Source organism: Podarcis melisellensis, assembly GCF_964234715.1.
Source record: "Podarcis melisellensis genome assembly, chromosome: 15".
NCBI classification, from domain to species: Eukaryota; Metazoa; Chordata; class Lepidosauria; order Squamata; family Lacertidae; genus Podarcis; species Podarcis melisellensis.
In genome coordinates, this window is record NC_138532.1 from 9,034,229 (window position 1) to 9,057,908 (window position 23,680).

Consider the following 23,680-nt stretch of genomic DNA (forward strand, 5'->3'; position numbering starts at 1 on the left):
GAAACCCTGGAGAGCTGCTACCCATCAGTGTAAACAAATGGTCTGACTCAACATAAGGCAGCTTTCTATGTGTTTCCCTTTAAAGAAGCTTATTTGAAATGACAAAGAACATGCCCCTCTACTGTGTTTTGCTTTTTGCTTTGTAAACTTGAACCCAGACACACATTCTAGCACCAGCTATTCATTAATGGCTGGAAGGGTAGTTGGCAAAGAGCTGTCATTAATTTCTGGTGCCGTTAAGGGCTCAGCTTGTATAACTCTGAGCTGGTTTCACGATGAAAGGGCATTTGTAAACCCTGGAAATCATTTAAGGCAACAAGGCACTCTGTGTATCTGCATGCCCTCTTCTAGAAATGAAACATGCAGCCTCAGCCCTATGCATATTTATTTGGAACGGAGCTTCACAATGATAAATGAAATGATTACCTGAAATGTTTACTTTCTGCTAAACATGGATAGGATCGCAACCATAACCCCATTCAGGCTTTCAAATAAACACATTTGGACTGAAACTGGGGAGAGGGGACACATGTGCTGAGTGTACTGGTTTAACCCCCCTCTCCAATATTTGTACTTTGAGTAGAAAGGTCTGAATGGGTCTTGTAAGTGCTTACACTCCTTCCTGTGATCAGGAAACCAGGGTTCTTGACCACAAGGAAACTTGTAAGTGTGTTTAGCCAAATGTGTTTACACACTCCCATCAGACCTTCTGGGAAAGGTGCAGCGGACACGCTCGGGAATATTTGGGGCGTGGCTGACATGCATGGGCCCATTTCTCCTTCCAGGTTTGAGCCCTTTGTTTGTTCTTTTGAATGCTTGAATTATAGCTCTTAGGAAATATAGGTCAGGATATTTGTCCTTCTAGCCCAGCACTTTCTTCTTGGACTGAAAGCAGTTCTCAAGTTCTTTGGCAGAGGGGTTTCAAGGAACCTGCTACCAAAGGATGGACAAATCCGTCAATTACAGTTTCTCCCAGTTTCTTGTATTTCCCATTGTAAATTCTGTTATCCACATATCCACATCAGTTTGCAACCCATTTTTTTTTAAAGAGCCCTCATGAAAATTCATCAACATTTCAGAGTGCATTCCCCGTAATGTGCAAATTTTGGTATGCTGTTTTGTCCAATACACACTTTTTGCGCTCAGTTTCCCCCATCATAATGCATTTTTTTGCATGCTATTTTCACAGATATATTCATTTTGATGCTCACTTTCCCATAATATATATACAGTGGTATCTTGGAAGTCGAACAGAATCTGTTCCGGAAGTCCATTCGACTTCCAAAACGTCTGGAAACCAAAGTGCAGCTTCTGATTTCCAAATATATGTACAGTGGAGTTTCCTGCAGCCAATTGGAAGCCGCGTCAGACATTTGGGTTCCAAAGAACGTTTGCAAACCAGAGCACTCACTTCCGGGTTTGCGGTGTTCAGAAGCCAAAATGTTTGACTCACAAGGTGTTAGGGATCCAAGGTACAACTGTATTTCAGTACACATTAATTGATTAGAAAATTCCATCATGAAATATAGAGAGCTGCAAATTTCAACAGATAAGCTACATTTTGGTTCCCATATTTCATCAGAAAGTGCAAAGTAGATAGGTTTGCCTTGCAGTGTGAAGTGAACTAAATGCCTCCTCTATCCCTGCTGCTACCTGATCCTTTTAAACTGGAGGTGATTGGGATTGAAACAGTGCCCTTTTGGAAACAAAGCTCATGCTTTACCACTGGGCAGTGGTCCATTACTAAATATTACTGGAGGGGCATTATTTCTCCCAGTTCTGCCTCATATTTGCTTCAGCCACTCCACCCAAGTGGCGCTTGCCACATGTTCAGTCCCTCTCCTGCATGACATTTGAAGTATAGAAAAAAATTTCCCTTGTTTTGCACAACACCCTGTTTGCCACTTCATTGACTAAGCCTTTTGTTTCACCCAAGCAGTTGGCATCCCATTGGTTTATTTCTGAAGGTTCTCAGATAGCAGAACTTAGTGGGGAACTCAGACCCTGGAGAGCTGCTGCTACTAAGATAATTGGACCAGTCTGTACTTATGCTGGTTTGTGATGCAATAGCTTGGTCAAACACTGAGATACTGGAATGGGATCCAATACCTATGTTCAAGGTATGATGCAACATTTCAAGTCTGAATACCACTTCAGTCAGGATATGGGTTGCTCTGTGGTCTAAACCACTGAGCCTCTTGGGCTTGCTGATCTTTGGGTCAGCAGTTCGAATTTGCATGATGGGGTGAGCTCCCATTGCTTTGCCCCAGCTTCTGCCAACCTAGCAGTTTGAAAGCACACCAGTGCAAGTTTTTAAACAGGTACCACTGTGGTGGGAATGTTTCCATGCTTTCTGGCACTCATCATGGTGTCCCGTTCTGCCAGAAGCGGCTTAGTCCTGCTGCCCACTTGACCCGGAAAGCTGTCTGTGGACAAACACTGGCTCCCTCAGCCTGAAAGCGATATGAGTGCCGCACCCCATAGTCACCTTTGACTGGACTTAATCCGTCCAGGGGTCCGTTACCCTTTTACCTTTTTTACCAGTTCAGCCACTACATCTGTTTCCCGAGGTAGCGAGTAAGATGGAGGAAAAATACAAGATACAATCCAACATGTTATTTCCCTAGAAAAGCTCTGAGTTGTGATTATCCCATTTATCAATGAAGCTGCTTTTCTGGAGAAGTCCTTATGGATGAGGTCAATGTGATGTTAGCCAGATCACATTTCTTTCCTACAGCATCACCCTTAGTGGCATCAATATGATTTGCTGGACCCATTGCCTTGCACCCTGCTGCCTACTTGCAAAACTAAACACCGATATGCACATAATGTGTACATGTTTTTGGTCATTTTGAAACCTGCAGCTGCTTTCTTGGATGAGTGGAAGGCTCAAAAATAAATCAGGGACCACAGACAAGCAACACCGTGTCTGTCAGACAGCATGTCAACACTTTAACCATAATTGTTGGAGGGATGCAACAACATGCTCTTCTGATTGTTCTTGCAGCAAGCCTTTCTAGATGAAATTATCCTGCTTTCCTCTCTCTAGATGCTGTTCTGGGGTTCTCCAGCAGATTTGGGGGAGGCATGCCCAGGGCAATACAAGGGGAGAAAGGGGAAAGCTCCATTGTGCCAGTAGGATCCTGTTGAGCCCTTCCTCCATTACCTTCTCCTCCCTCTTTCTCCCCTTTTGCCCATTTCCAGATAGTGAGCTCTTTGGGTGGAAAGAATGGAGCCTTCACATTCTTTGCACAGTGTCATGTACATACAGTAGATGGTGCCATGTTGCTGACGTTGCTATTGCTAATATTATTACATCGCCTGTTGTTTTGTCCCTTTTTATTCATCCAGACCTTCAGAAATCTTGGATGATGAACACGAAAAAACCACTCTAGACTCTTCAGGAATGTTCCATTGGTGTAAAGCTGTTCCTTTTGACAAGGCCCTCTTGGTAGGTGCACTATATGTTAGCTTATTAATTTGTTTCTAGCCAGCTGTCTGTGCCAGTCACACCTGCATGGCATGCACAGATTTGGGAAGGGAAGCTGGAGGCAGCCTCATGTTGGGGAAAAGCTTTGCCTGCCAAATAAGAGTTATTAATGCAATTCCTAAGGCACCATGCCCAGCCCCAAGTGTCATGGGGTTGCCTGGGGAAAACACCCCCTCATTGTTGGACTTGTTGGACTCTGGCGGGCAGGCAGCAATAAGCATTGGTGGCACCCTCAGCCAGACTCTGAGTGCATAGGAACAGGGGAAGCTACCTTATTACCACATCAGATCATTGGTCCATGTAGCTCAGTGTTGTCTACACTGATTTGCAGTGGCTCTCCAGCATTTTTTTAAAAAATGCTCTCTTCCAACCCTATCTGGAAATGCAAAGGATTGAACCTTTTGCATGCAAAGCAGGTGTTCTACCACTGAGCCAGGCCCCTTCTCCAATATCTAGCTGGGGAGATAGATCAGCCTTTCTCAACATGTGGGTCCCCGGATGTTGTTGAACTACAACTCCCATCACCCCTAGCTAGCAAGGCCAGAGCTCAGGGATGATGGGAGTTGTAGTCCAACAACATCTGGGGACCCACAGGTTGAGAACCGCTGAGCTAGATTAAGCCAACATTTAAATTTCCAACAATGCTCCTAAATGACTTTACATCTTGGGTATTGTTGGAAATTAAAATAGCACTTACACCTAGCTGTCAGGTATCATTCAGCACACTGGGCTGGATTTATTTATTTATTTATTTATTTATTTATTTATTAACTATCAGGATTTATATTCCGCTTAATCACCAAAAACATCTAAGAGGTTTACATAAAACAATATAAAATATTCATTAAAGAATACTGAGAAAATCAAACCTTCAATAAGCTGACCTAAAATTTAGCAAAATGTAATTAAGGTCAGTTTTTTTTAAAGCACAATAAAAATAAGATTGCATGTTAAAATTACATGCCTGGCTTAGCAGGTACCGGAAACAACATAGCAAAGGTGCCTGCCTATTCATTTCTTCTCCATGATTTTAAAAACAAGAGATGCTGCTGGATTTTCTGACAGTCAGAATCCAGCAGCATGACAATAGTTATCATTTAAAAAACTCAGGGAAATTGGAAAGACCATGCAGTCATGTCATCAAGTACAGTGGTACTTTGGTTTACAACCGCTTTGGATTACAACCACATCAAACCTGGAAGTGTGTGTCCCTTTTTTTGGATTACAACCCATTTTTTTTTATATTACAACCAATTTTTTTTTGGGGGGAGGCCTCATTGGCGAAAGCGTGCTTTAGGTTTACAACCGGACCTCCTGAATGGATTATGGTTGTAAACCAAGGTACCCCTGTACTAAGTTGCACATCTTCCCAAGCATGTCTGCGAAGATAGCATCAGTTCCTAACACATATTCATGGGAGGGTGAAGGCCCACTGGAGATGGGAGGTATATGAAGATTTGTTTTATGTGTTGCTTTGGGTAATACTCCAGTCTTCTCCAGATTAATGAAATACAACACAAAAGGTAATCTTGAGTACAACCAGTTTTCTCAAGGCACAAATGCCTGTTGTTAACCCAGAGGACATCCAATAAAGGGGGGAGGTCAGGAAGAAAGTGGAAGCACCATCAAACTACCCATGCACAGTACTCTGTACAAATTTTGAAATTTAAAGAAGAACATGTGAGAATTCCTAAATCACTGGTTTCACTTCAGAAACAAAACTAGTCAATTTTGGAAATGAACTAAAGTGGGATTATTATTTTTTTGTTTTTTAGAAGCATCCTTAGCCCTTCTTCTGTCTCCCTCCTCTCTCCCCACATCTCTTCCCCCCACCCCAACCTCACAATGCCTATGATCATAGGCGCCGACTCCATGGGGCCTGAGGGGGCCCGAGCCCCCTCAAAAATTTGTTTGGGGGGGCTCTGCCCCCCAATAATTTAAGAAAATTATTACTTCGTGTAAAGTCTGGCGGGCCAGCGCTGCGGCTGCGGCGACATCAAAAGGACTGGAGCTTGTCGGCCAGCTCGTCGGTGGCCATCGCGAACGAGAGGCGAGCAGCAGACGAGCTGATCCGGCCCGAGCGCGCCTCCTCCCGCTCGCTCGCCCGCCGCCGGCTCCGCCCCGACCCGCTGACTGGGCGCGCCGCGGCGCGGATGGGCGCCCGCCGGATGATGCCTGCGCAGGAGACGCCCAGACAGGCTGGTACGGCAGCAGCAGCAGGAGGAGGAGGGGGTTTCTGCTAAGAGTCTCAGTGGGAGGAGGGGACGCCTGACTTTGAAGCAGACCCCCCCCCGCCCGCGCGCATCTGCCGCGTGGCCAGCCCGAATCCGAGCTGTCCCTACCCCGCGCCGTGCCTCCATGGCTCTCTGCGCAAGGCTGGGAAGCCAGCCTCGCCGAGTCTCTCCCAGGAGAAGCGCAGACGACGGCAGCACCAAGAATCCCCGATCGCCGTGGGAGAGGGTGGGCGCGCGCACCTAGCAGCAAAGGGAGCAGACGCCAGTTCCTTTTGCAGCAGCTGCAGATCGACTTCCACGTGGGGTCTCAGCTTGCTCCTTTTCTTAACCCTCCGCCAGTCTCCTGACTCCACCGCTCCCGTCCCACTCTGAACCCCCTTTTCGCGCGCGGACCCTCCCCCCAATTTCGCGCGCGGACCCCCCCCCCGGTATGGGCCCCCCCAATATTTTTTATAAGTCGGCGCCCCTGCCTATGATAACAATGTCTCACACCGAATGTAGCTGACATGTAGAAAGGAGTCTATGAATTGAAAACAGAGACGTTATTTGTACCTTTGTTATTCATGAAAATCTTTTAATAAAAAATAAATTAAAAAAGAAGAGGAATCCTTAGTTCAGGTCAGAAACTGTCTGTTCAAATGATTTCTACCACACTTACAACGTGTGCTTATCTCCCCATCCCCCGGACGCCAACTGCCTTTCCCCTCACCTTCTCCTCATATCCTAGTCTGGCTAGGTTGTTGTTCAATAGTTCCTATTAAAAGGTCTATAGAATGGATCATTTCCATTGTTTAGCACCACTTGACAGACTAATAATTGGATTTAAGGCACGTTCCACTAAATACAGCTTGAGGTTTCATTATTCAATTTAGACTAATCCAATTAGTTAAGATGATCATTTAATTTGGCTATGATTCTAATCACTCATCAGCAAAGTTCCCATGACATGAGTCTTTTATTGCCCTCTGAAGAAAAGAAAAAAACCATTGTGAAGACAGTGTTTTATGAATGTAATAGTTCGGCAGCTCTTGATTGGGAATGTGGACATATACTTGGGGTTTGTATAGTCTCCGTGATTTGGCTTGTATCTGTATCTGTGCATTTTTAATTTTTAAAAAAACCCAATCTGTTTCTGAGTCACCCTGTGCTCTCTCCACTGAGATCTGTATTTTGGGTTCTGAGCTGCTCCATATAAAATGAATGTTCCCCCATTCACTATGACAGAGAATATAAAAAAGCTATAACCTTTTACCCTTTTGGCCAAAGTGGATGAAATTTACAGGGAAAGGAATCCCTCGAGAGTGAATGAAGCCTGCCAAATTGCAGACTAACATGTTGTTTGTGTGTGGGTGTGTTTGTGCAAGAAGCAAAAGTGATTCACTTTCTACCATAATATAACCAAGAGATAGCCAAGTGGTGTGTAGCCTTGCATGTACAGCATATTTTGTTTTTTTTCAAAAAAAACTTTGCTACTTCGCACTGACCTTTGCTTGTGGCCTTCAATATAGGCCTTGCAGACCCCCAAGAGGTAGCAGTAGAGTTTAGAAGAGTTCTGGTTCCTTTTTGTTAAAGCAGAGCATTTTACCTTTTAAAAAAAGAACCTCCATGGTTGTTGTTTTTTTAAAGAAAGAAAGAAAGAAAGAAAGAAAGAAAGAAAGAAAGAAAGGACTCTCACCAGCTAGATTTCCACAGATCTGATGCACATCCCTAGCATATACTATTTATACCAATCATGGAAAGATTCCATCAGTTGATACACAGAAAACATCCCAAAATGAGCTGTGTTGTATGATGCAGTAATGCACTGAAATCAAGAAGTACATCAGATCTCAAAGCAGGAACACCAATTTTTGTTGGTTAGCCTATGAATTACTTAAATATGCTTGCAGGCTTCAGGGTACCTTGTGCTTTTCAAAGGGCATTGCCACTGGGATGTTGATGGTATTCAGTTAAGTGTGAAACTCATTGATCTTAGTGTCAGTGAAGTCCTTAATCTCCAGAATACATTCATGACCAGTGAAGAACATGGCCATGGCTGAATGCTCATTCACCTAAGAGTTTGGCCCAGTGGCAGCTGCCAATCACAAGGCACCCTGTGCTGATTTCTGGTTGCACTGATTCCACAGGTTGAATGAGACCTATGCATCCCACCTACCCCAAAAAGCCTTGTTACCATAAGAGGTGGCAGTTTGGCTTCCCCAAGTAGTTTGTTGTTGTTCGTTGAATGAATGCCCCATAAGAATGACACTATCTCATGACATAGCATCCTTCCTATTGGAGCAACCTGCCCCAGGAATACTGCTGAGCTGCATGCCATAACATTATTCTCATTGTCATGCTTCGTGAGCTGTTGAGAAATGTTGCTGGACATCTCTCACTGAAAAATTCCTAGCATCATCATCATCATCATTATTATTATTATTATTATTATTATTATTATTATTATTATTATTTATACCCCACCCTTCCTGGTTTAAAAACTGGGCTCAAAGTTGCTAATAGCAAATATAAGACATTGATTAAAATGTGACTTAAAAACAGCGTAAAACAGCATAACATACAACATAAAATGCAGCATCAATATCAATAAAATTCAAAAATTCAGGAGTCATTTTGGGGAAAGAAAAAAATAACAACCCAGTCATAGACATCAAATGATCACCAGGGCTAACTAGCCAAGTTGATCCCACTAGGGCCAGCAAGGAGACCAGGGAAGAATTTAAATGTGGGGTCCCAGAAAGGGTTTCTTCATAGAAGAGGAAAGGGGAAAAGGGAATAGAGGATCAGCCTAATACAAATTGAAGGCCAGGTGGAATAGCTCTGTCTTATAGGCCCTGCGGAAGGAAATCAAGTCCCGCAGGGCCCTAGTCTTGTGGGACAGAGCATTCCACCAGGTCGGAGCTGTCACTGAAAAAGGGGAGGAATTGTGAAAGTGCATGTGTGTGCTAGACCAGTGATAGGGACAACATATATTTCTGCACCAGACACAAAGTGTCCACCCCCATCGTTGAAGTTCTTCTTGGTATGGGACCTAAATGTCCCACACAAACCCAAGATCCACCACAATGAGTGAATTTAGAATAGGCAGATATCCAACTGTCCCAGTTGAGCCAGTGTAACTCTCATCCCAGTTTAGCCAGGGCTCAGCTGCCAGAACATATGCTCGTGTAAGTCCCCAGAAAGTGGTATGGAAGGGTGTGATGGGACAAGGAAAGACTGACACCTGTTCACAACCTCTTTCAGTTCAATCACATGACATGGCAATCTGGTGGACGCCATGCCAGCAAAAAGGGTGCCGGACTCAGGCCAGTTCACATGGTAGTTGCCCAGCACCTGAACAATGTCTGGAATAGGTGTAAATTACTCCAGGTTAATTTCAACTGACAGGATTGATAGGATTGCTCTGCCTGTATCTGAAAGACTGCCTATCCAAGCCTTCAGATCATCAAGTGATGTCTTTCTTCTAGAATATCCAGCCACTAAGATACAGAAAATGGCAACAACAGAAAGCGCCTTTCCAGCAGTGGCCCCTCAGTTGTGAAATGTCCTTCCCAGAGAGGCTTAACTGTTGCCTACTTTAATGGCTTTTCAGTACCAAGGACAGACAGACACACACACACACACACACACACACTGCCCACATGACTTTTAAAATGTTAACATTTAGTTTTTAAAAGGCAACATATGGCTATTTAGCTCTGTGATATTTTAATTATTTCAGCTTTCTGTTGAAATTGGTACTTCAATGTTTTAATTTCTTGATCTCTGCATTAAAGTGATTTATTATTTTGATTTCAAAATTGTCTTATTTGCTGCTTCTTAACTTGTTTTATCATAACACTGATTTTGAATAGTTTTTTGTTTCTTCGTTGTTGGTTTTCTAAATGTACATTGCCCAGATAATTGCTTATGGGTGTCTGATCAGTTGAATGAATTTGATTTCCTATGAATCGCTGGTCTTTTAAAGAAGAGAAGTGCCAACATTTGTGTGTCATTTAAACTGAAATCCACGTTCCAAACCACAGAAGGGGAAATCCTAGAATATCACACTTGAAATTCTGATCTTGGGAGGGGGAGGGGGAGGGGAGGGGGAGGAGGTTCCCCTCCATAAGCAAAAAAAAATAAATTTTGAGATAGTGTGATACATTCTGAATTTCAGATTTGGGCAGGGAAATTAAATTGGTATCCTCCCTTCTCAGTTTGTTTCAACCACCAGTCTTTGACCTGACCTCTGTTGCTTTCCCTTGCTGTCTCTATTCTTTTGCCTGCCCTTTCCAAGAAAACTGGTAGGACTAGGTGGAAGGAGAAGGAACCAAAGACTCTTGATAGTCACTCCCTTTGCTCCTCTCCCTCTCGATAATGGTATGAACTGAGTCCAAGGGGAGAAGGTAAATAATATAATATATAATTATTTATAATGTATACCTTGCCCATCTGGCTGGGTTTCCCCAGCCACTCTGGGCAGCTTCCAACCGAATATTAAAAACAATACAGCGTCAGACATTAAAAACTTCACTAAACAGGGCCGCCTTCAGTTGTCTTTTAAAAGTAAAGTAGTTGTTTATTGCCTTGACATCTGCTGGGGGGGGGGGCGTTCCACAGGGCAGGCGCCACTATGGAGAAGGCCCTCTGCCTGGTTCCCTGTAACCTCACTTTTCACAGGGAGGGAACCGCCAGAAGGCCCTCGGAGTTGGACCTCAGTGTCCGGGCTGAACGATGGAGGTGGAGACGCTCCTTCAGGTATACAGGACCAAGGATGTTTAGGGCTTTAAAGGTCAGCACCAACACTTTGAATTGTGCTCAGAAACGTACTGGGAGCCAATGAAGATCTTTCAGGACCGGTGTTATATGGTCTCAGCGGCCACTCCCAGTCACCAGTCTAGCTGCCGCATTCTGGATTAATTGCAGTCACAATGAATGGGTAGTTGTCGCTGTGACAGAAGTGAGCAAGCATAATATTGAAGGGCCCACCAAAATCTGAAAGCAGCACATATGACATTATATCAAGGATCCCTTTCCCAACATGAGAACCGCCCCCTTTTCCTTTAACTATTTTTCTAAAATAATGTTTCATTTCTTCATATAGTTCTGTTTTGTCCTGTTTAGAAGCGACGCAAGGGGCAATCCAATGATATGCGTGAGCACATTGTAGTCTGTGTTTTTGGAGATGCTACCTCAGCGCTGATTGGACTGCGGAACTTTGTGATGCCTCTGAGAGCCAGTAACTTCACACTCAGTGAGCTGAAGGATATTGTCTTTGTTGGATCACTTGACTATCTCCACAGAGAATGGGAATTCATCCAAAATTTCCCCAAACTATTCTTACTGAGGGTATACATATTCTTTACATATCGTACCCCTCCCCAATATTCTCCTCTTAAAAATGCATTTATGTTAAAATCATGGAACTCAAAACTTCCTCAGAGCAACTCTAATGATACTGGATCATCAAAATATAAACATCCCTAACAGTATTAATTATATAATATCTTCTCTTTGTGGGCATTTGGGATTGAGTTGAACACAACTGATTGAAAGGAGTTAACATGTTCACATGGCATAATTTAAGGAGGCGATGCCTTTGGAAGTAAAAGCCTTGTCAAAAATGAAGAAACAAACAAGTTCGCAATACATAAACAGAGTGCTTTCCCATCATGGTCAGCATGAATAGATGAAACAAACCTTCTCTATTTATTGCCTTAATGTTTCCAAACACCTACTTTATTGTAAGGGTGGGTAAGCCTTTTCAACCCAAGGGTCAGAAAGGAAACTGGCCTACCGTCTTTGAGTTATTTTTGACAAGTGGGTGTGTCTGGTCACCTGCCAATCATTTTATGTCATTATGCTGTCACATGACAATGGAAAAGGGGCTCAAGGTCAGCACTGATTTGCTCTGACAGTGAGCCCAGCTTTATTAGTTTGCAGGCACAGTTTGGATTCAGAGCATTCCTGCGAATAGATATATTTCCTCTGCAGATCATCAGAGCTGTCTGCAAAAAGGAAACACTCATTTTCAGGAGAGGGTTGAATCTAGAGTGCACCTGCAAATGTATGACTTCAGAGGAGCTTGCTGTTAGCACCAGTGAGCCAATCAGTGCTTTCAGTAAGCTCCACTTGCCAAGAAATTATTTTTCCCTTGCAGACTTAACTCTACCTGCTCCACACCTGATATCACATCAAGTGTGAGATGAGTGAGTGTAGACACCCGTCAGGCCTAATTTGATCCCCACTCCTGCTTTATGGGATCTTCCATTTAGGCAGCTACTTTTCTTTGGATGTGATGAACAATTTCAACCAATCTAATGCACAGTCACTTTCTCATTTAACTGACAGCACTTGTTGGTGTAATTTGAAGGAAGATCTTGCATAGGAAAGATGCAGCCAGCAGCTGCAACCTGAACAGCTTTCCTATCCAAGATCCCCTTTGGATGAGATGAACAAAAGTCAGTATTACAAAACTGATCACGCACTGGCCTGGCTATGCTTGTTCATTACGTCTGAGAAGATTTGCCTCAGAAGAAAGAAAACCTTGGAACATGTTATTCCCAACCACCTTGTACAACAGCTGCTGGGTTCTCCTTTGGAACTTGGGTTTTCATTCCGAATCCAGTGCATTTGGCTCCAAGAGAAACATCATTTGACTTCCTCTTGAGAGTATGAGTGGAGCACACCTCATGAAATTCTTTTTACTATTAATGTCCTGTTTCTGTGCAGAAGCTCTCTATACTTTTTGCTTTCCTGTTCAGGTTCTGATGGCCTCCTGCTAGAGCCTCCTTAATCTGAAATCTGCCCCTATCACCTATTTTTTTCATATATTCAACAGAAAATAAGGGATGTATTTTAGTCAGTGTCCCTGAAATGGGACTTACCTGCCTTTATGGGATTCAAGTTTCTCTTGAACAAACATAGAAGCTTCTGAATACATGTTTGCCTGGCACCTTCATTATACACCTTTAGGTGCCAGGCAAAAAACATTCCTTTTAAACCAGGCCTTTGGTTGATCCAATTTATATCCTATGCCCTTTTAAAATGTGTTTTTTGGGGGTGGTATTGGGCTGTTGTTTTTATTTTTATTAGGTATTTTGTGGTTTTATATCTTGATTTTATTATGTGAACTGCCCTGAGACCCTCTGGTATAGGGTGGTATATAAATTCAAATGATGATGATGTTTCAGCTGAAGCTTGGATTTTTAAGTCTTGCCAGTCCTTTGACCCTCATGACTCCTTTTCTTTTTTCTTTACCAGGGCAGTGCACTTTCCTGTGCTGATCTCAAAGCAGCCAACATCCAGTTTTGTAGCATGTGTGCCATTCTCTCAGCCCATGCAAGAGGTCCTGGTGATCAAATCCTGGTGGATACAAAATCTATCCTGGCTACTCTGAACATCCGTTCCTTACATTTTAAAGCAAATTCATCATTAGGTAAGAAAGGGAAAGAGGATACATGGACTTCTCTTCACATCAGCTCCAGAGGGTTAGGGGACCCCCTAGAATATATTCAGGGCCAGATTTAGGTTTCATGAGGTCCTAAGCCACTGAAGGTAATGGGGCCCTTTATATGTCCAGCTGTCCTTTGTCAACAACGAATTGTCACTGCTTCTGTGTTGAATATATGCTGTATGGTAATTTATGGACCTAATAGGTATCTAAAGCCATTTGCACATGCAAAATGTAGGCACCCTATATATAGAAATGAGCAAACCAGTGATATTTTAGGGAGCAGGCTAGCAGGCAAGGAGCATTACTTATGTCATAGGCGCCTACACAACACAAAACACTGTTGCTGTATGTAGGTTTTGTTTTATTTGTTTTTATCTTATATTTTGGAAATGTACATCCAGGTTTTTTTCCCTTTAATTTTTTTGGGGGGCCTCCAAGAGAGTGGAGTCCTAAGCTATAGATTGTTTAGCTTATACGTAAATCCAGCTCTGAATATATTTAGGGTGTACACGGGTGAAGGCAAAGAAGTGAACACTCTATTGCGCAAGCAGAAATCAGCTCCAGTTGTGGAGGAATATTATCTAATAGGGAGCCCAATAACTTGGAAGTAGTAGTTATTTTCCTAGGTAAAGGAAGAAACTTGTTTCTGAAGGCATCGTCACATGATCATGTGGATAATTTACCACAGTTTTGAAGTCACTTTGTACTGTAAGTCGGGCGATAAGACTGACAGTGTGTGCGGGCACCTTCATAAGAAAGCTTTAACTGTGCAATGACAGAGAAAAATTGTCATGAGGTGACATTTTCCTGTCAAAAAAATATTCCATAAAGTCTCCCACAGAGAAGGTTAACTGTGATAGATGATGGGGAATAAATGCAGCAGACTCAATTCTTGAGTGTTGAATCCAGCAAAGTTTCAGGAGCTGGAAATTAGATCAGTGGTGCACTCCTATGCATGGCTACTCTGAAGTAAATCCTATTTAGTTAAATGGGGCTTACTCCAAGAAAAATCGGTATGGTATTGCAGCCTTCAGTGGACATTTTCCCATTCAACAGAATAAATATGCATAGGATTGTACTGTTAGTGTGCTTTTTAGTAAGGCTGAGAAGATTCTCATCTGTTTTTTAAAAAATAAAATAAAAAATAAAGACAATTAAAAACTTGCCTTTTAAACACAATTCTTCTCAGCTGCTGACAGACCAGTTTCTGAGTTGTTTTGACATACTGCCACCCTGCTGTTCCCATTCAGTTGTTATTTTAAACTTTGCAACAGTAGATAAAGTCTCTTTGTTTCACATCAAAAACTTTGCCAAAAATGCATTTTTTTGTCATGAATGTGATGTAGACTCATAATGTAACTCCCTTGAATAAGTCGGGTGTGTGTGTGTGTGGAATCAGGAAATGATGGGTCTGCACTTTTTTTTAAAAAAAGATGGTAATAACTAAGCAGGAATGGGGATTTTAAGGGGTTCAGACTGTGTTGCATTGAAGAGGAAGCTCGGATGTTCAAGAAACATCTTCACACTTACGATCTGGATGTCTCTGGGGCCAAAAACAACCAGTGGGGGTGCTAGACTTGTGGGCAAGCCTTAACCATTTCTACATTAGCAGAAGATGTGATTTTAAAAAATGTCAAAGACCTTTTCCCACCTGCTAGGCTCCATACTGCCTGGGAGGAAAATGGAACAGAAAGGGAGTATGGTACAGAGAATAAGAGGAATAGGTCCAAATCAAAAGTCCATCCACCTATCCCAGCATTCTGTCTCCAGGGCTGGCCAAAGGCATTTTGTTGCCTAAGATGAAGGACAAAATGCTATTTCCCTCCATTTCACAATGCAGAGGCCAACCTGACTGGAAGTCGACTCTTCTGCATTGGAGTAGGGTCAGTAGGCTAGCTTATGAGGTGCAGGGCAGGTTGTGTGGCACACACAGTTTTTGTTAGGGTTGTTGCAAGTGGAATCCCTGATCTGGACCTTGTGCAGAGTAGAAATGAATGAGCTCTCCACCGCAAGAAAAAGTTTTACTGCCAACTGTTATACTTCAAGGGAAGTAATAGTGCCACTGTATTCTGCTCTGGTCAGACCTCACCTGGAGTACTGTGTCCAGTTCTGGGCACCACAGTTCAAGAAGGACACTGACAAACTGGAACGTGTCCAGAGGAGGGCAACCAAAATGGTCAAAGGCCTGGAAACGATGCCTTATGAGGAACGGCTAAGGGAGCTGGGCATGTTTAGCCTGGAGAAGAGGAGGTTAAGGGGTGATATGATAGCCATGTTCAAATATATAAAAGGATGTCACATAGAGGAGGGAGAAAGGTTGTTTTCTGCTGCTCCAGAGAAGCGGACACGGAGCAATGGATCCAAACTACAAGAAAGAAGATTCCACTTAAACATTAGCAAGAACTTCCTGACAGTAAGAGCTGTTTGACAGTGGAATTTGCTGCCAAGGAGTGTGGTGGAGTCTCCTTCTTTGGAGGTCTTTAAGCAGAGGCTTGACAACCATATGTCAGGAGTGCTCTGATGGTGTTTCCTGCTTGGCAGGGGGTTGGACTTGATGGCCCTGGTGGTCTCTTCCAACTCTATGATTCTATGATTCTATAAACTAGTCACATAATAAATGTTGCAAATACAAAGTAACACATTGCTCTTAAACAAACTATTTGGTAACATGATCCAGCTATTCTTTAAGTTCTTAAAACAGTTCAAAAACTTTCCTCTCTCTGGCCCCAGAAAGATATCCTATGCATGGAACTTGCTTCTTCAAGAACGCTCAGCTGAGTGGTTGGTTGTCTCTGGTTTTATCTTCAGCTGAGAGAGATTGCTGATTGGGTTTCCAGGGATGAGTTATCAGTTAGCCTAAATACTCAAACTGAAAACTCTACCCTCTTCAGTGCATACAATCATAACATTTTATGTACATTTTATGTACATTAAACTTTTATCTTTCACAGTTTTCTCCTCCAACAGAAGGGAATGGACTGGGAAGATTATTCAGGGAAATGTGGTCTTGGAGAAACCCTGGTCCTGAACTAGTTAGGTCTCAGCTAGTATTATTAATATTGCTTGCTTACAGGATACAATGTAGGTACAGTGGAAATAACTTTGGAGCTTAAAAAGATATATGGAGAGAATCACAGGTAGGGCACAGACCTTACCTAAAGCCAAGAAATTGTTTAGTGATAAGCTGAGCTTCACACAGTTTGTTGTTCAGTGGCAACTTCAAAAGACAAAAATTGGAATAAGGATATTTTGAAAGTTCAAACAAACAGGGTAATAGAATCAGGGACGTGTGGTCTAAACCACTGAGCCTCTTGGGCTTGCCAGTCAGAAGGTCAGCGGTTCGAATCCCACCGACAGAGTGAGCTCCCGTTGCTCTGTCCCAGCCCCTGCCAACCTAGCAGTTCAAAAGCACACCAGAAGATAAATAGGTACCGCTGCAGCAGGAAGATAAACAGTGTTTCCGTGTGCTCTGGTTTCTGTCATGGTGTTCTGTTCTGCCAGAAGCAGTTTAATCATGCTGCCCACATGACCCAGAAAGCTGTCTGTGGACAAAAGTCGGTTCCCTAGGCCTGAAAGTGAGACAAGTGCCGCAACCCCATAGTCGCCTTGGACTGGACTTAACCATCCAGGGGTCCTTTACCTATACAAATGAAGCTTATATTCATCTTCTTGTCATAGCTTGTAACACAAATAACTCAGTTTGCATGTCAAATATATTTTTCAACTTAGGTATGATTAGCAAACCTCATGGTTTTAAGGGTATAAATATTAGATCCCAGTTCAGAGAAACTCTCTGACATTCTAGCCCAGGTGTGGGGAACCTTTGGGGTGGGGGTGGGGAACCTCCAGGTGTTACCGATCTACAACTCCAATGGCCAGGGATGATGGGAGTTGTAGTTTAGCAACATCTGAAGAGCCACAGCTTCCCCACAACCTGCCTTAGTCCCTTACTTCATTGAGGCTTCTTCTCTTCCTCATTGGGAAAGCTCAGAGGGATCATATGACTAGGATGTCTAATGAAAGACTAACTCCACTTCCTTAGGAATTCATAGTAAGCTTTCAAAATGTGCTTGTACTTATTTCAGCTGCTACACTGAGATTTTTGTTAAATGTTCTGTGCTTTCATACCATCTTTTCTTGTTGTGCAAATATTGTTTGATGTTTTGAAGTTCTTTATAAAATCTTTCTCTTTAAAGATTTTTCATCGGTGTAAAAACCTTTCAGAACTCACAATGAGCTCAGGCAGACACACTTCATTCATGGGAGATCTTACATGGCTCAGTTAGCTGATAACCTTCTGTTATCTAAATACAGGGGTATGGAACTCTCCTAATAGGGGTGGAAACATGACATTGTTTCCGATGGGGGGGGGGGAATAGATTTCTCAGCATTGCTGTAATTAGTATCCTGTCATGTTCCATCACAAACAGGTTGGCAAACCTAGGTACTGAACTAAATAATCTGTGGCATAATCTAAACATACAACAATAATTAAGCCTGACAGCTTAATATGCTGCTACAATCCAAACATACAGTAGAAATGTGCAATTAAGTAATCTTTTGTAATAGCAGCCTGCCAAGATGAGAGATTTCAGGTATAGGGCTGTGTACTCCTGGGGAGCAAAAATATTGACATAAGGAAACTGTAGCCAGGGCATGGCTACCTTCATATTAAAATAAAAAAAACTGTCTCATCTGAATAGGTGCACTGCTGGAATTCTCATTTGATTTTTCTCCACCAGTTTTTGGAGTTGTATGGAGCTTCCTTATTAAAGGAGCTTCTTTGTAACATGGAGCTTCCTAATATCTGGTCAGATGATTTGTGTATGTAGCCAAGGATTGTCTCATCAACCTGGCAGAAGCTCTCCAGGGTCTCAGACAGAGAAGGGTCTTTTCCATCCCCTGAGACTCAGCTGGGGATGCCAAGGATCAATCCTGAGGCCTTTTGCATTCAAGGCATGTTTTCCACCATGGATAGTTACCTGTCTCACTTACCTGGCCTTGTTTCTGAAATATGATGCATCACCATTCTGTCTCCATCGTTGTCTCCATCGTTGTCGTCGTCTTCTTCTTCTTCTTCTTCTTCTTCTTCTTCTTCTTCTTCTCTGGCTTTTGTGCAAACACCCTCCCAAGTTTGGGGTAAAAGGGGCCAAGGCCAGAAGTCAGATCCAGCTCCACTGATGCCCTCCAATAACCTCAATAGGGCATTACAGAACCCTCCTTCTCCTCCTCCCTTTAAAACGTATATATTTTAGAAATATTTTTTAGAAATACCTTTCATAAAAGCATGAGCAATGGAGTGTCACACAGACAGACCGACAGACAGACAGACAGACAGAGACACGCACACACACACACACACACACACAGAGTCACATGTCCTCCCCCACCATAACCACTTTAACCATGTCACTGAAATCTTAATACACAGTTTTCCTTATCATCATAGCCACATTCAGTCAAAATAATGCCTTGTGGTTTTCTCTCTCCCTCCATTAAATCTTATGCTGTGTGAGAAGAAAGGACCATTAATCTAGAAATCAGAGAAGTGTCCATCAAGCAGTGGAGATGGAGATGGTAGCAGCCAAAAAGATAGATTGCAGGTGACAAAGTGGGCAATAGCCTCAGATTCTCTTCCCCGATTCCAGGTGACTTTGCCCCATCTTGGCCCCTCCTACGTTCATCATCATCATCATCATTTTTTATTTGTATGCTGCCTTTCCACAGTTAAACGGCTTTCAATATGAAAAGATTTACATAATTACAAACATAGCAAAGTATTCATAAAAATAAATAAAATGCATTAAAAACTACATAACCAAACTGAACAATTTCCACATACAGTGGTATCTTTGGTTGAGAAGGGGATCCGTTCCGGGGGTCCGGCTGCATCCCAAGGAATTTGCAACCGGAGGTGCCGCTTCTGCACATGTGCATGCCATGGTTTAGCACTTCTGCGCATTCGCACGCGATGAAACCCAGAAAAATACTTCTGGGTTTGCCACGTTCGCATCCCAAAGTTTACATATCCAGAGGGATACGTAAGCGGAGGTACAACTGTAGAAATAAAAATACAAAAAGTTAATATCAGTGACATCAGCAAAAACTCCTGTCAGGGACTCAGGAGCAGAGGCACAGGAGAGGGAGGAAATGGAGAGCGAAGGGGAGGAATCCGAAGGGAACGTAAGCGATGACAGTGGTCCGAGGTCTCTGAGTCTTTCCAGCGAATCGGAAGACTCACAGAAAGGGGTTCCCATGGTCAGAGCAAGGGGGTTGCCTAGGGGAACACCCCAGGAAGAAGGGACCAGAGGGGACTCAGAGAGCAGCAGTTGGAAATCAGGACCAGCTTCCCCACCAGAGAGCAGTAGGGGGGAGGAGTCCCAGGTATCGGGATCAGGCTGCTCACCGCCAGCGGGAGGAGATGAGTCAGGATTGGCCACGCCTTCATCCGAGAGAGAGGAAACGGTTGAGAGGAAGGTTGGAAGCTGGGCGCGCGCGCCAAGTTCAAATGTACAGGCGAGCGGCACAGTGGGTAGCCCGGGTAGGGAGCCAGGTCCTAAAGCCCGCCGAAAGGAGGGACAGGAGTCCGGGGGATCAGCGTCAGAAGAGTCCAGGAAGGATGAGACACAGGGGGGGCAGAAGGACCCAGAGGAGAAAGGAGAGACGGAAAAGGTGGAGTAAAGCGAGAGTCTTAAACTGGTGTACAGGGGGTGGAGACTCAGACGGGGCTTCGCCGATCTAGCGTCTAGACGTAGGGCTGCACGCTGCGGCTTGTAAATGGAAACTGAACCTCAATAAAGACTTTTGTACATTACTACCGGCTAGCGTTGGTCCTCTGTGAGCTGGGACCTGGAGGCAGCTCTGACAACTCCCAACAAAACTTCCCTCAGAATACCCCAGTCCTTGCTGGACAGCAGCCACAGCAGCAGTTCTTATATGGCCTGTCAGGCCCCAGCCTAGGCCAGGTAGTGAGTGGCAGGAACGTGGTCCTCCTCATGTAACAACTTCTTTCTCTATCCTTTCACTTGCTGCATTTTGCCCCTTCTTTCAGGCCTTTTCTATCTGCCCCCTCCTATGGAAGGAACTGTTGTTTAGCATATGCTTCTCATGCAGAATGTTGCAAGTTCAATTTCTGGCACAGCAGGTTAAAATAATCCAGTGGCAGAGAAAGTGCAAGACCCTGGAGAGCTGCTACCAATACTGGTCTAGAGTGACTGTTTCCAGTTTTGGTTAGCCATTCCCTAGTTAAAGATAGCTTGGACATAGTAATCCATGCTCTGGTCACCTACATGTTATATGAATGTAATGCACTCATTATCACATTTTGCCACCTGGCCCTCTGTTGTGGGACTGCCTTGTCCAGCTTGCGCCATGCCCTTAGTTGGCAAAGGCAGCATATGGCTTCTGCCAGGTCTTGCAAATCCGCCTACAGGACGCTGTGCTGCCTGCCAAGCTCACATACCTTCATAGGCAGCAGAACCTGGCTGCCACCTAGCATTGGGGTCTGCCCTTGAAGATGGCTTGGAGGCTGTGGCTGGAATACAGGGCAGTGGCCATTTTGAGTGAAACCTCAAAAAAGCTATCGAACAACTCAGTTGCACAAACCTTCCTTTAGCAATATGGCAAATTAATTATACTGCCCCCGTAACTTTCCAGTGATATATTTGTATTAGCAGTGATGTTTCGTCCCATCACTGCACCAGAGTGTGACTTTGATCTGTTACCTAGATATTCTCAAATAACTGAAATGAAGTCAATAAAATACCTACAGTAAAGTACCTACAGATAAGGTATATGATACTTAATTGATAATATTCAACAGCGTGGATCTGCTCTCTAAGACTTTGAAGATTTCATTGTCTTAGACAGGCGCCTCTTATAGCACTTTGAAAACATTTTCATCTTCCCGGTCTGTTTTTTTTAACAACTTGCTGAGTGACTACTATAGGCCTCATTGACTTTGAAATTGGATTAACTGCTGCACAAAGGTGTGCCCCCCTTGAATCCTGTAGGATTGTATTCGTCTATGTGCACTCCAAAATCTATTTTATAATTCCTTTATCTCGTGACAAAAATATCCCACCAACAAGTTTAATACCACCCAAATTCCTGCTTATACAGCCAATTCCATTTTTAATCCAATTTATTTCCACCTTGGTAGTGTGACCTTGTTTTCTTCATTAGCATATGGGAGGGAGAAGAAAATACAGCTAATGCTTTCCTGGGTTTAAATCGAGAAATGGTGGGGGTTAATTCTTGCTTTATTTTACTTGTCTGCCACCAAATAAACAGGGCTGTGTATTTTTTATGTCACAATCTGCAATCAGATTGTACCAATCCTTTAAACTGAAACTGTTCTTATATCATAAATTGGGTCTTTTTTCAGGTGTGTGTATGTAATTTGAAATGAACACCAATACCCCTAGTTCCCACAGGTTATTCTAATGGCTTTGTAGTCACTGACCAGAAACATGGGAAATGGGAGCCAGCAAGTTTATGTCTAAAGTCTTGTGTTCACGCTGCATATAAATAAATATTATGCCAAAAAATCATGGGAAGTGTAGGGAAGTGTAGTTTGTTAATAGTGCTGAGAGTTGTTAAGAGACCCCTGTTATGCTCAGAGAGCCACATTTCCCAGAGTTCCCTGGGAAAAGAGATTGATATTAAATCCCTTTTTGTATCATAGCCTTGTGAGGGGAGTAGGGGTTTCCTCTTAAAACTTTTAGCACCCTAAAATATAAAGTGCAGATGGAGGTTTAAGTGAGCAATTGGGAAGAATACTGTGGGCCTGCATGAGAAAAAGTCACTTTTTTACAGGCAGGGCAGTGGGGATGGCTCTGGGATGACTCACAACCCTTAAATGGCTACAGCTTTGGACTGAGGCGCACTCCATTGTCTCTTGAGATAGATGGGTGCTGACAATACACACAAGCATACTGACGGACGTAGACACACATGCACACTGAAAGATGTCTCTTGCAGACTGGCTTTGGTCTTCATTGAACAATTAATATAACAAAGATAAATTCAACTGATGTCCTGCTAAATCTATTTGTTGAGCAGCCTTCCCATATGCTCAAGGCAACACTGAGGGATAACTAAAACAGTTAGGAGAAAAATTGCAAAGCACACAGGATCTAAGCAGCACTGAAGCAACTCATCAGCTGAGCTGCAAGCCATATAAAAAAGATGCCGCCACTATTGGAGGCATTATACCTCTACATAGCAGTCGCTAGGAAATTGTGCATGGGAAAACTGTTGTTGCACCCAGGTCTTGCTTGGGGACTTCCTATAGGAATCCAGTTGACCACTCTTGGTTGTATCCAACACTAGTCCTACTCCATTGAAGCTAATTGATATGACAAACTTTGGTTCATTAATTTCACTAGATGTACTGTGAGTAGAACATAGTTGGATATAACCAATGTGGGACTAGATGGGCTTTGGTCTGATCCAGCAGGGATCTTATTACTTTGTACCGTCTCTGGAAAGCTAGTAGAGAAGAGGAATTATGGAATTTAGGATTGACTTCATTTACAGCTTCAGGACCACTGGTTTGACTGACTGATATCTGATGACAATAAATAGCTCCAGGAAGAGCTTTCAAGTAAATATCTCAAATCTTTCAAGATAATGGAGCTTGGGGAGAACAGCATTCAATAAACAGAGGTGCCTTTTATAGTTACAATAATATACAATAAGCACTTTTGGGCAGTCTCAAAATTTAGCTCTTTGATCCCTGACTTTCTCTTCTTCTTTCTTTTGCCTGCATTGTTACTGAAAGTTGCTCGAATGGAAATCAGTCAGGGAACAATTGATAGTCCATCAGTGCCCATCCTTTCCAAACGGACTCCCATCATCACTGAGCTGAGTAAGTTCTTCTTTGGGAACAAATTTCACCAGTGTTATGCCTGATGCATTATTTATTTACTCCTGAAACCTCTTTAGAATTCAAAGACAGAAAATGACAGCATGCCGTGTCCAAGGAACATAAAAAAGATTTGACTTAAATGTTAATTCACAGGCTTTGAAGAAGTCTCAATAGCTTATAAGGAGAATATATGTAACAAAGTGTTACAAAGACTCAGCATGAAACTAAAGCAAAACTTTTTTTCCATCCCTGCAACATCCACATGGATGTTTCTGGAGGATTTGAAAGTGCTTTTAAGTTTTGGTGAGCATCTATTCCTTTCAGTCACCGTTCTTGGATCTTTTGACAGTTTGTAATGATTAAAACTACTGATGCGGCTGGATTTCAGAATTGGAGGTGGTTGAAAACAGCACCTCCACTTTGGAAATAACAAACTTTTTATGTTCCAAGCCAAAACCACTTTGAATTTGGGTTAGGCTTATACAGAAGCTCAGTCTGTTGAAATATTCCTCCATTCTTTCCCCAAATAGTTACTTTCCCCAGGAGCAACTGGGTCCTCAAGATACTTTTGGGCTGTGAAGGTGTAGGGGTCCATTCAAGACCTGAGGAGCAGCCCTTCACTCTCCACATTCAGTTGCTGCTCAAGG

General features: G+C 43.1%; 1 protein-coding gene and 1 long non-coding RNA gene across 2 annotated transcripts in view; both read left to right on the plus strand.

The window, feature by feature from the left end:
- The window catches only part of LOC309358302, a 281,197-nt gene that overhangs the window by 67,337 nt on the left and 190,180 nt on the right, over window positions 1-23,680 (plus strand). The gene's annotated exons all lie outside the window — the stretch shown is intronic.
- KCNU1 (potassium calcium-activated channel subfamily U member 1) overlaps window positions 1-23,680 on the plus strand; it is a 90,323-nt gene that overhangs the window by 57,741 nt on the left and 8,902 nt on the right. The window contains exons 20-23 of the mRNA XM_081890864.1: window positions 3,352-3,451; window positions 10,831-11,055; window positions 12,970-13,144; window positions 22,947-23,033. Coding sequence (XP_081746990.1) covers window positions 3,352-3,451; window positions 10,831-11,055; window positions 12,970-13,144; window positions 22,947-23,033 — 587 coding nt within the window. The remainder of the gene's footprint in view (window positions 1-3,351; window positions 3,452-10,830; window positions 11,056-12,969; window positions 13,145-22,946; window positions 23,034-23,680) is intronic.